We start from the raw sequence: 12,850 nt of genomic DNA, 5'->3' as shown, positions 1-12,850 counted from the left end.
CGTCTTCCTACATTTGGACCTGACGTACTGCTGCTTTTTCCTGCTGCTACTTCTTACACCACTGGATTTATCTTTCTTTGTGCATACATCCCTAGGTAGTGATTTCCAAGTAAACAGCCAGTGTGCAATCAAATGCTCTGGGACACTTGTCTACATGGTAAAAATAATAAACTAAAAAGGCACTTAGAACTTAAGGAGATGTAGCCTACTGTGTTAAGAGCATTAATTTTTTGCTTACTAATTTGCTATTATTGTTTTCATATGTAAAGTTTTTAAGTTCAACATGAGGTTAGAGTAGCAGCTATCTAGTGAATTGTTTAGAATATGACCCTCTGGCCAAATGGATTCAACAATTGATCTAATTGAGAGAAAAATTAATGCACTTTAACTTAACTCTATTATAATTTTTTAGTCATTAAATTTTTTGTTTTATTAAAGAATATAAAGTATAATTCAAAATGTTTAAAGAAGATAAATTAGAAACACTTTATTACCTTCCTTATTAATTCTTGTTGTTACGTGCCTTCAGGTTGGTTCCAATTTACAGCAACCCTGTGTACAACAGAATGAAATACTTCCTGGTCCTACGCCATCCCTCACAGTCCTTGCTATGTTTGAGACCATTGCTGCAGCCACTGTGTCAGCTATCTCATTGAGGGTCTTCCTCTTTTTCACTGACCCTCTACTTTACCAAGCATGATGTCCTTCTCCAGGGACTGGTCCCTCTTAATAACATGTCCGAAGAACATGAGACAAAGTCCTGCCATCCTTACTTCTAAGCAACATTCTGGCTGTACTGCCTCAAAGACAGATTTGTTCATTCTTCTGGCAGTCCATGGTATATTCAATATTCTTCACCAACATCATGATTCAAAGGCATCAATTCTTCTTTGGTCTTCCTTATTCATTGCCCTGCTTTCACATGCATATGAGGCAACTGGAAATACTATGGCTTGGGTCTCGCACCTTAGTCCTCAAAGTAACATCTTCGCTTTGTAACACTTTAAAGAGGTCTTTTGCAGCAGATTTGCCCAGTGCAATGCATTGTTTGATTTCTTGACTGCTGTCTCCGTGGGCATTGATTGTGGATCCAAGTAAAATGAAATCCTTGACAACTTCAGTCTTTTCTCCGTTTATCATGATGTTGCTTATTCGTCCAGTTGTGAGGATTTTTGTTTTCTTTATGCTGAGGCATAATCCATAATGAAGGCTGTGGTCTTTGATCTTCATGAGTATGTGCTTCAAGTCCTCTTCACTTTTAGCAAGCAAAGTTGTGTCATCTGCATATCACAGATTGTTAATGAGTCTTTCTCCAATCATGATGCTGCCTTCTTCTTCATGTAGTCCAGCTTCTTGGATTATTTGCTCAGCACACAGATTGAATAAGTATGGTGAAAGGATACAACCCTGATGCAACCTTTCCTGATTTTAAACCACTCAGTATCCCCTTGTTCTTGTCAAAAGACTGCCTCTTGGTCAGCGTACAAGTTTTGCATGACCAAAGTTAAGTGTTCTGGGATTCTCATTCTTCTCAGTGTTATCCGTAATTTGTTATGATCCACACAATTGAATGCCTTTGCATAGTCAATAAAACATAGGTAAACATCTTTCTGGTATTCTCCACTTTCAGCCAAGATGCATGTGACATCAGCAGTCATATCCCTTGTACTACATCCTCTTCTGAATCCAGCTTGAATTTCTGGCAATTCCCTGTCGATGTGCTTCTGCAACCATTTTTTAATTTTCTTCATTAAAATTTTACTTACTTGTGATATTAATGATACTGTTCAATAATTTCCACCTTCTGTTGGATCACTTTTCTTTGCAATGGGTACAAATATGGATCTCTTCCAGTAGATCTGCCAGGTAGCTGTCTTCCAAATTTCCTAGCATAGTCAAGTGAGCACTTCCAGTGTTGCATCAATTTGTTGAAACATCTCAGTTGGTATTCCATCAATTCCTGGAGGCTTGTTTTTCTCCAGTGCCTTCAGTGCAGCTTGGACTTCTTCCTTCATTACCATTAGTTCATGATCATATGCTACCACTTGAAATATTTGAATGTCGACGAGTTCTGTTTGGTACAATGACTCTGTGTATTCCTCTCAGCTTCTCTTGGTGCTTCCTGTGTCATTCACTATTTTACCCATAGAATCCTTCAGTATTGCAGCTTGAGGCTTGAAAATTTTCTTCAGTTCTTTCAGCTTGAGAAATGCTGAGCGTGTTCTTCCCTTTAGGTTTTCTAACTCCAGGTCTTTGCACATTTAATTATAGTACTTTACTTTGTCTTCTCAAGCTGCCGTTTGAAATCTTCTGTTTAGCTCTTTTATGTGATCATTTCTTCATTTGCTTTAGCTACTCTGCATTCAAGAGCAAGTTTCAGAGTCTCTTCTGACATCCATTTTGGTATTTTCTTTCTTTTCTGTCTTTTTAATGACCTTTCTTCATGTATGATGTCCTTGATGTCATCCCACAACTCGTCTGGTCTTTGGTCATTAAAGTTTAATGTGTCAAATCTGTTCTGGAGATGGTCTCTAAATTGAAGTGGATATACTCAAGGTTGTATTTTGGCTCTTGTGGACTTGTTTTAATGTTGTTCAGCTTCAACTTGAATTTGCATATGAGGAACTGATGGCCCGTTCTGGAGCCGGCCTCTGGTCTTGTTCTGACTGATGATATTGAGCTTCTCTATCGTCTCTTTCCAAAGATATAGTCAATTTGATTCCTGTCTATTCCATTTGGTGAAGTCCACGTGTATAGTTGCCATTTATGTTGGTGAAAAAAAGGTATTTACAATGAAGAAGTAGTTGGTTTTGTAAAATTCTGTTGTGCAATCTCCAGCATCGTTTCTCTCACCTAGACCATATTATCCAACTTCTGATCCTTCTTCTTTGTTTCTAACTTCTGCATTCCAATCACCAGTAATTACCAGTGCATCCTGATTGCTTGTTTGATAAATTTCAGACTGCAGAAGTTGTTAAAAATCTTTAATTTCTTCATCTTTGGCATTAGTGGTTGGTGCTTAAATTTGAATGATAGTCCTATTAACTGGTCTTCTGTTGAAAAAACCAAACCCGTTGCTGTCTAGTGGAATCCAACTCATAGCGACTCTATAGGACAGAGTAGAACTGCCCCATGCGGTTTCCAAGGAGTGCCTGGTGGATTCAAACTGCTGACCTCTTGGTTAGCAGCTGTAGCTCTTAACGACTACACTACCAGGTTTTCTTTTAGGCATATGGGTATTCTATCACTTGCAACGGTGAACTTCAGGATAAATCTTGAAATGTTCTTTTTGATGATGAATGTGATGTTGTTCCTCTTCTATTTATCATTTCCAGCATAGTAGATTATGTGATCGTCCGATTCAAAATGGCCAACACTAGTCCATTTCAACTCATTAACGCCTAGTATATAGATCTTTGCGTTCCATTTCATTTTTGATGACTTCCAATTTTCCTAGATTCATACTTTGTACATTCTGTATTCCGATTATTAATGGATGTTTGCAGCTGTTCCTTCTCATTTTGAGTCATGCCACATCAGCAGACAAAGGTCCCAAAAACTTTACTCCATCCACTTCGTTAAGGTCAACTGTTTTTGTTTTTTTTTTTTTTAGTAAAGCAAAAAGAAAGTTGACTGTTCTTTGAGGAGGCAGCTCTTCCCCAGTCGTGTTTTGAGTGCCTTCCTATCTGAGGGACTCCTCTTCCGGCACTGTATCAGACAGTGTTCTGCTGCTGTTCATAAGGTTTTCACTGGCCAATTTTTTTTAGAAGTAGAATACCAGATCCTTCTTCCTAGTCTGTCTTAGTCTGGAAGCTCTGCTGAAACCTCTCCTCCATGGTGACCCTGCTGGTATTTGAAATACTGATGGCTTAGCTTCCAGCATCACAGCAACACACAAGCCACCACAGTATGACAAACTGACAGAAGAGTAATAGTTATTAATTTTAAATTGCTTTTGGTTACTGATTCTGGCTTTAACTCTAAGGCTGAACTGAGTTTAGCCATATCGGAGCCTTTAAACTGCTTTAGTATGTTCTGGGCGGCTTTTCCCAGCTGCCCTCTCATTATCACCAACTTGAACTTTATCTTCCCTTTTTACATCACAGATTTTAAAAAAGACGTGTACAGGTTTATGATCATACAAGTTTAGCTTTCTATTAAAAACCCATTGCTGCTGAGTCAGTTCTAACCAATAGCAGCCCTATAGGACAGAGTAGAACTTATCATAGGGTTTCAAAGGCTGTAATCTTTATAGAAGCAGACTGCCACATCTTTCTTCTACAAAGGGGCTCGTGGGTTCAAACTGCTGACCTTTCAGTTGGCAGCTGAGTGCTTTAACCACTGCGCCACCAGGGCTCGTTAGCTTTCTGTTAGCAATCCCTTTTTCTAATTAAAAAGATATAATCTTCCAGATTTTAAAGGAAGGTAGAACACTTCCCTTCTTCCAGTAGGAATTTAGCTGTAAAACTAACATTCACCTAGGATTTATGTAAAATGTTCCATTGGTGACCAATACTATTTACATTCTGCTTTTGATAGTTTAGTTAGGGCTCTTTATAAAAGTATATGTTTTTTTCTGAAGCTGTGTATAAATAGGCAAATATGTTTTCCAGAATATCTTAACATGATTGAAAATACATATACAAAATCAATTTTGCCACCATTGTCTACATGAGGTTAAATGTGTAAGTAATTTGGATTAGCCAAATCAATTGACTTGAAGTTAATTGTTACTTAAACAGCTAGTAAATACCTAGAAGCCATCTTTCTCTTGGAAAAGAGAACTTAATTAGCACAAGTGGAAAACATAAGTTTATCACGAATATTAATAATACAGCATACCTGAGAGCCCTGGGTGGCACAAACAGTTAAGTGCTTGGCTGCTAACCTAAAGGTTGGCAGTTTGAATTCACACAGATGCTCCTGGGAAGAAAGTCCTGGCAAACAGCTGAAAAATCACAGCCATTGAAACCCTATGGAGCACTCTGACCCACATGGGGTCGACATGAGTCAGAATCAGTTCAACAGCAACTGGTTTGGTTTTTTTTTTCATATGTAACAAAGAGCCTTAGAATCTTCAAAGTAAGTAAAATTGTGTAAAATGTGCTTCTTTTGCGCTTGAGTGATTTATAAATCCCTTTAACATTTTAATTTTTTTTGTTAAATTTACTCTAAGTCACTTGTGGCATGATTTTAGATTTAGTTTTTAATCTACTTTTTCCATTCAAAATATTTTCTAGTATTCAACTCACTCTGAATTCAAATGGAAATTTTTATGCTTATAGGTAATTTAGTTTTTTATTTAATCGACTTTCAGAATCCCAGTCAGAAAAGTTACGTTTCTTTTCATTTCAGGTTACAGTTGGACAATGGTGAAGGAGATGGAATTTATATGTCATGAACTAAATCAGCCTGTAACATTTCCTGTCAGAGCAGCCTTAGTCAGACAGTCTTGTTCTCAGTTACTTTGGCTGTTAAAGAAATCTGGCAGGTATGTATTCGTCTAACAATACGGCGTGTGCCTGTGAGCATGTATGAAAGACAGAAGGAGAATGGGAATGAAAATCGATTATGTAAGGACAGTGTATGTGAGAGAAAGGCATAGACAGAATGAAAATGACTATCTAAGCACAGGCTCCATCACCAGATTGAAGCTCCTGTGTGAACCTTAACTTGTTTATAGTATCTTTCAGCTCTGTTCCTCTCAAAAGTTTTTACACTTTGTAGGTGCCCAGTAAATATTTATCATTTGTTTGTCATTGCATTACACATTCATGAAAAGTTATAAATGGATAAAATAGTTTCCCTTTGAATTCCATTATAATTTCAGAAGTCTTTTCACATATAAAAAATGCATTATTTTAATATGTAACGGAAATTAGTTGGACTACGTATTAACTATTAAGATAAAAGGTACAGATATTAAAACAGTTTGGTACTATCTTTTTAATGGACTAGTCAATAAGGAGCAAGGAGTGTCCAGAAATAAATCCGAATCTGTAATAGAATTTAGTGTAGGAAAAACTTGACATTTCAGATAGTTGAAGCAAAAGTTCAGCTGGTTTTGGGACAACAGGCTATGCAGAGAAAAACAAAGCTGGCACTTTCCCTTAGTCCTTCCTCCAAAATGAATAAAATAAATGTCAAAGACTTGAACATTAAACATAAAGGGAAAACAAAGGATGATTTATATTTAGTAGTTTCCGAATGAGGAAGACCTTTCTTTTTTTTTTAAATTGTTGTAATTAAATGAAGTTTACATTTCAAGTTAGTCTCCCATACAAATTTTTTTTTTTTTTAACATACATTGTTACGAGACCCCAACCGCTCACCCCATTCTGCGACAGCACACTCATCCCCTCCGCGCCTGATTCCCCATGAACATTCAACCAGCTTCTAACTCTCTCTGCCTTCCCATCTCACCTCTGGACAGAAGTCACCCCTTTGGTCTCTTATATCTACTTGACTAAGAGGCACATTCTTCACGAGTATCACTTTATGTCCCGCAGTCCGGTCCAATCCCTGTCGGAAGAGTTGGCCTCGGAAATTGTTTTAGTTCTGGGGTGATGGAGAGACCAGGGGCCATGCTTTCTGGGGCACCTCCAGTCTTAAGTCAGTCCATTAAGTCTGGTCTTTTTACTAGAATTTGAGTTCTGCGTCCCGTCGTTCTACTGCTCCATCAGGGACCCTCTGTTATGTTCCCTGTCAGGACGTCCATTGGTGGTAGCTGGGCACCATCTCGTTCTTCTGGGAGGAAGATCTTTCTTAGTAAGGCACAAAACCCAGAAGGTATAAAAGGGAAGTTTGATATAGTTGAATACCTAAAAATGGAAAGATTCTGGTAAAAATATCTTCAATACATATGGCAGACAGATGTATATAAAGAATTCTTAAAAACCGTTTAGAAAAAGACTCAGTTCGATAATCCAGTATATTAGATAGAGTAGAGGAAGCAGATACACATACGTTATTGGTGGGAGTATAAACTGGCCAATAATTCCCTTGGAGGGAAATTTAGCGTACACCTGTGAATTTCACTAATGAGGGCATTTATTACTAATAGAGGTGCACAAAAGCCCAGAGATGTAGGTACAAGGATTTCCTTGAAGCATTGTTTGTAATAGCAAAAGACTTGAAACAATCTAAATGTCAATTAGAAACTGGTTGGAAAAATTATAGTATGCCCGTACAATGGAATATTATTTACTTGTTATAAATTCTGTCTTAATATGAAATGATCTCTAAGATGTATTGTTAAGTGAAAAAAATCAAGGGTTAGAATGGTGGATATCGTATGATTCCGTTTTTGGGGGAAAAAGGATGTATAAAAATTTTATAGATGAATTAAACTTACAGGAGTTTGACTCAGTGGCTGCTAGCATCATGCTTAAAGAGAAACTTAGATGGTACCAGACCTATACTAGTTCTAGTCAAGTTCTTAGTTGCAAACAACTGAAACCAACTCTGGCTAACTTAAGCAGAAAGAGATTTATTGAGAGCGTATCGGGTAGCTCACGGAATCAATAGGAATGTTGGAGAACCTGGAATATGGATAGGAACTAAGGGCAGCCAGGGAGCTGAGAATACAGATGCTTTGTGGTTAGGATGTTGCAGCACTAGTCACTCCCTGGTGGAATTCACAGCTTTGCCACCACCACACCACTGGCAGAATGGCTTCTAAACCATCCCTGCTTTGCTGTGTTACTTTTCTTCAGACTTAAAGTCCTGGGCAGGGGGAATGGGCTTGCCACTTTGAGACCCCATGCTAACATTCTGACTGCCAGGCATCTGGGAGAGTAAGTACTGGGCCTTTTTGGTTCCATTGCACACAGAGGCAGACTCCCCAAAGATAGAAAGGAAGTTCTGATGCTAGGCAGCCAAAAAAAGATAAACACCCACTACAAATAACGTAGCAAATACAAAGCTTTAAACAACAAATTTGTTCACTTGCATGTAACAGTTTTTTTGTTTTTAACAATAGGATAAAAGGAACATACCTTTGTATAATTTTAAGACAGTCTTTAGCCCCAGAGGAGTGTAAATTTCATAACATAGAAAAATTAGTGAGGAAACGTGAGTTACATTTGTTGTTGTGTGCTGTCAAGTTGATTCTGACTCATAGAACCCCATGCAACAAAGTAGAACTGCCCCATAGGGTTTTCTTGGCTGTAATCTTCATGGAAGCAGATCTCCAGGTCTTTCTCTCAAAGAGCCACTGGGTGGGTTCAAACTGCCAGCCTTTCAGTTAGCAGTGGAGCGCTTAACCATTGTGACACCAGGGCTCTTTAGTTATATTAAACCTGTTGCAGTCGAGTAGATTGACTTACAGCGACTCTGTAGGACAGAGTCGAACTGCCCCATAGGGTTTCCAAGGAGGAGCTGGTGGATTCGAACTGCTGACCTTTTGGTTAGCAGCTGAACACCTAACCACTTCACCACCAGGGCTCCAATATTTTGTCTTAAGCTTTGTATATACATATTTTTAAAAAGCTGTTGCTTGACAACACAGCTAGTTTGTTTGAGTGGCTTCGAGCTTTGTTTTTCTTAACAATAGATGATGAAGGAGTTAAAAATGTATAATAAATTCCTGTGCTAATGATAGTTCTGGAGCCCTGGTGGCGTAGTGGTTAAGAGCTTGGCTGCTAACCACAAGGTCAGCAGTTTGAATCCACCAGCTGCTCCTTGGAAACCCTATGGGGCAGTTCTACTGTGTCCTGTAGGGTCGCTATGAGTCGAAATCGATTCGACTGCACCACCACCAACAACAACAGTGGTAGTTCTGGTGATAACAGAACAAGGGGAGCCTTAACTTACGAGTAAAAGGTGGATGTACTCAAGGGCTTATTTGCTCAATGCTTTTTGGTTGTTTGTTTTTAGATTTTATAGTTATACATTTATTTTAAAAATCTTATTAAAATTCCTGGAGGAAGAAACAGCTCTTTTAGCTCCTGACCTCTCTTTTCCCATTGAACATTTTAAGATATGTATTTTAAAAATACCTAAAAGCAGCTATTGTAGCAGAAAAGACTTGACCTAAAAGCAGTTTTATGAAAATGAAATGAGCCCAGAAATGATTGTTAACCATTTACTTTTAAGCCTCTCAAAACTGGACAACATAGGACAGACGTTCTCCAAGTGTGGTCTCAGGACCAGCAGCATTAACATCACCTGGGAACTTGTTAGAAATGCAGAATGTTGGATCAGCCCCCAGACCTATTGAATCAGAAATTATGGGGCTGGAGCCCACCAATCTATGTTTTAACAAGGCCTCTAGACAATTGTCGTATGCACTTAAGTTTGAGAACATTTGATGTAGGTATAAACAGTGAGGATTATCTTAAATCAGACCAGATCCTAGAAAGATTATAATACTGTAACTTGTAAAGAGTGGGCCCTGATTCAAAGCGAAATGTGGAAACCTTTTTTTCACTACACCCCCACCCCCATTAAGGAGAGATGTAAGTATAATCTTTTGGCACGTTATGATAGGCATACCATACCTATTCCAGTGACCTGTGGGATATAAATTAGCTTCGAGACCTTTTCTACTTGTAGAAACAGAGACCGTATTTTAGAAGGTAAATTTGACAAGGGCAATGATGTACTGTGATCTTGTATTTATATACATTTGTTACTTCTATGGGATTTGAATTCACGCATCTTAAAATATTAGAGATTAGGAAGAAGGAACTTAAATGCTATTGCATATTTGACAGTAGACCCAATTCACTTGATGCCTTTGATAAGGGAGCAGTATGTAAGTTTACTGAAAATACAGATTAAAGGGGGTCATTAAAAAAGTATACATGCTGTGACTGATTATATTTTCCAAGGATGGCCACACCTACATATTTCTCCCATTCCATGTGCTCTCCTTACAATGTGACTGACCTGCCTCCTGCTGTGTTCCCTCCGCTTGAATCTGGGCAGGGTTTGTGACTGCCCAAACCAGGGGAGTACAATGGAAGTAACTCTGTGATTCCTGAGGCTAAATTCTAAAAAGGTTACAGCTTGTGCTCTCCAGAGATGCTCACGTTTGGAACCTAGCTACCATATTGTAAAGAAGCCCAGGTAATAGGCACACGTGGAGAGGAACTGAGGCCTCCCACCAACAGCCCGCACCACCTTACCAGACATGAGTGAGCCATCGTAAATGTAGATCCTCTAGTCCCAGTCAAACCTTCAGGTGACTGCAACCCCAGTGGAAATTTGACTGGAACTTCATGAGATACCTGGAGCTAGAACCTCCCAGACAAGCCATTCCTGAATCCTGGATCCACAAAACTATGAGCAATAATAAGTGTTTATGGTTGTATTAAGCCACAAAGTTTTACTACAAATATTAGAAAACTAATATACATACACATCTTAAATATCGATTTTAAGGTAAAACATATAAATGTTACATTTGTTTGTTGTTGTTAGGTACCGTCGAGTTGGTTCCGGCTCATAGTGACCCTATAAAACACTGCCTGGTCCTGCGCACAATTGTTGTTATGCTTGAGCCCACACTTGCAGCCACTGTGTCAATCCATCTTGTCAAGGGTCTTCCTTTTTTTCGCTGACCCCCTACTTTACCAAGCATGATGTCTTTCTCCAGGGACTGGTCCCTCCTGATAACATGTTCAGAGTACGTGAGATGATATCTCACCATCTTCGCTTCTAAGGAGCATTTTGGCTGTACTTCTTCCGAGACAGGTTTGTTTATTCTTCTGGCAGTCCGTGGTATATTCAGTATTCTTCACCAACACCATAATTCAAAGACATCAATTTTTCTTTGGTCTTCTTTATTCATTGTCCAGCTTTCTCATGCATATGAGGTGATTGAAAAACCATGGTTTGGGTCAGGTGCAACTTAGTCCTTGATCTTCATCAGTGCTTCATGTCCCAGTCCAAAGGACACGCTCTGCCCCGGCACTGCTTTCTTGACGGTACGAGGTCCCCCTGTCTCTCTGCTCACTTCTGTCTTTTATATCTCAAGAGATTGCCTCAGGACACAATCCAGTCTTGTAGATCAGGTCCTGCCTTACTAACACAACTGCCACCCATCCTCCCTCATTAACATCATAGAGGCAGGATTTAAAACATATAGGAAAATCACACAGTACCAGGAATCATGGCCCAGCCAAACTGATATACACCTTTTTGGGGGGACATAATTCAAACTATGACACTTGGGGACCATTTAAACAAGCAAAATCACCAACAAAAATGTAAAGAACGTTGAACTAAACAGAACGTGAAAAGAACATTTGTTTACAGTATAAAAGCAAAGTTGTATCACCTGCATAATGCAGGTTGTTAATGAATCTTCCTCCAATCCTGGTGCCCCATTCTTCATATAGTCCAGTTGCTTGGATTATTTGCTCAGCATACAGATCAAATAAGTATGGTGAAAGGATGCAACCCTGACATACACTTTTCCTGATTTTAAAGTATGCAGTAACCCCTTGTTCTGTTCAAGCTACTGCCTTTTGGTCTATGTCCAGGTTCCGCATGAGCACAATTAAGTGTTCTAGAATTCCCATTCTTTGCAGTGTTACCCATAATTTGTTGTGACCCACACAGTTGAATGCCTTTGCATAGGTCAATAAAACACAGGTAAACATCTTTCTGGTATTCTCTGCTTTCAACCAGAATCCATCTGACATCAGCAGTGATATCCCTGGTTCCACATCCTCTTCTGAATCCAGCTTGAATTTGTGGCAGTTCCCTGTTGATGTACTGGTGCAATAATTTTTTAATTGTCTTCAGCAAAATTTTACTTCTGTGTGATATTAATGATATTGTTCAATGATTTCTGCATTTTCTCTTAGATCACCTTTCTTTGGAATGGGCACAAATTTCTTGGCATAGACAAGTTAGTGCTTCCAGTGCTCCATCCCTTTGTTGAAACATCGTAATTGGTATCCAGTCAATTCCTGGAGCCTTGCTTTTTTCCAGTGCCTTCGGTGCACCTTAGACTTCTTCCTTCAGTACCATCAGTTCTTGATCATATGCTTCTTCCTGAAATGGTTGAACGTCAACCAATTCTTTTTGGTACAGTGACTGTGTATTCTTTCCATCTTCTTTTGATGCTTTCTGTGTCTAATATTTTCCCCATAGAATCCTTCAGTATTGCAACTCAAGGCTTGAGTTTTCTCTTTGGTAATTTCAACTTGAGAAATGCTGAGCATGTTCTTCCCTTTTGGTTTTCTAACTCTAGGCCTTTACACATTTCATTATATTACTTTACTTTGTCTTCTTAGCCACCCTTTGAAATCTGTTCATTTCTTTCACTTCATCATTTCTTCCTTTTGCTTTAGCTACTGTGATCCAGGTCAGAGCAGTCAGTGGTGGTAGCCGGGCACCATCTAGCTGTACTGGCCTCAGTCTGGTGGAGGCCTTGGTAGCTGTGGTCCATTAGTCCTTTGGACTTATCTTTTCCTTGTATTCTGTTCTCTTCATTCTCTCTTGCTCCCAAAGGGGTGAGACCAGTAGAGTATCGTAGATGGCTGCTCACAGGCTTTTAAGACCCCAGACACTACTCACCAAGGTAAAATGTAGAACATTGTCTTTATAAACTGTATTATGCCAGTTGAGCTAGATGTTCCCCAGACCATGGTCCCCACAGCCCTCTGCCCAGCAATTTAGTCCCTCAGGGAGTTTGGATGTGTCTAGGGAGCTTCCATGACCTTTCCTTGTACGAGTTGTGCTGGTTTCGCCAGTACTGTATACTGTCTCACCCTTCACGAAAGATACCACTTATCTATTGCCTGTTTAGTATTTCCCCCCAACCCCTCCCCTCATGGTTTGAATTATGTCCCCCCAAAAACGTGTGTATCAGTTTGGCTGGGCCATGATTCCTGGT

General features: G+C 39.2%; 1 protein-coding gene across 1 annotated transcript in view; it reads left to right on the top strand.

Annotated features, from left to right (window-relative positions):
* FAM151B (family with sequence similarity 151 member B) overlaps positions 1-12,850 on the top strand; it is a 69,560-nt gene that overhangs the window by 19,192 nt on the left and 37,518 nt on the right. Inside the window, exon 5 of the mRNA XM_004374460.2 lies at positions 5,356-5,491. Within this exon, the coding sequence (XP_004374517.1) occupies positions 5,356-5,491 (136 nt within the window). The remainder of the gene's footprint in view (positions 1-5,355; positions 5,492-12,850) is intronic.

Source organism: Trichechus manatus, unplaced genomic scaffold (assembly GCF_000243295.1).
Source record: "Trichechus manatus latirostris isolate Lorelei unplaced genomic scaffold, TriManLat1.0 scaffold00029, whole genome shotgun sequence".
In the NCBI taxonomy this organism is placed as follows: Eukaryota; Metazoa; Chordata; class Mammalia; order Sirenia; family Trichechidae; genus Trichechus; species Trichechus manatus.
Note: the sequence above shows the minus strand (reverse complement) of the source record. Positions and strands in the feature narration are given on the sequence as shown.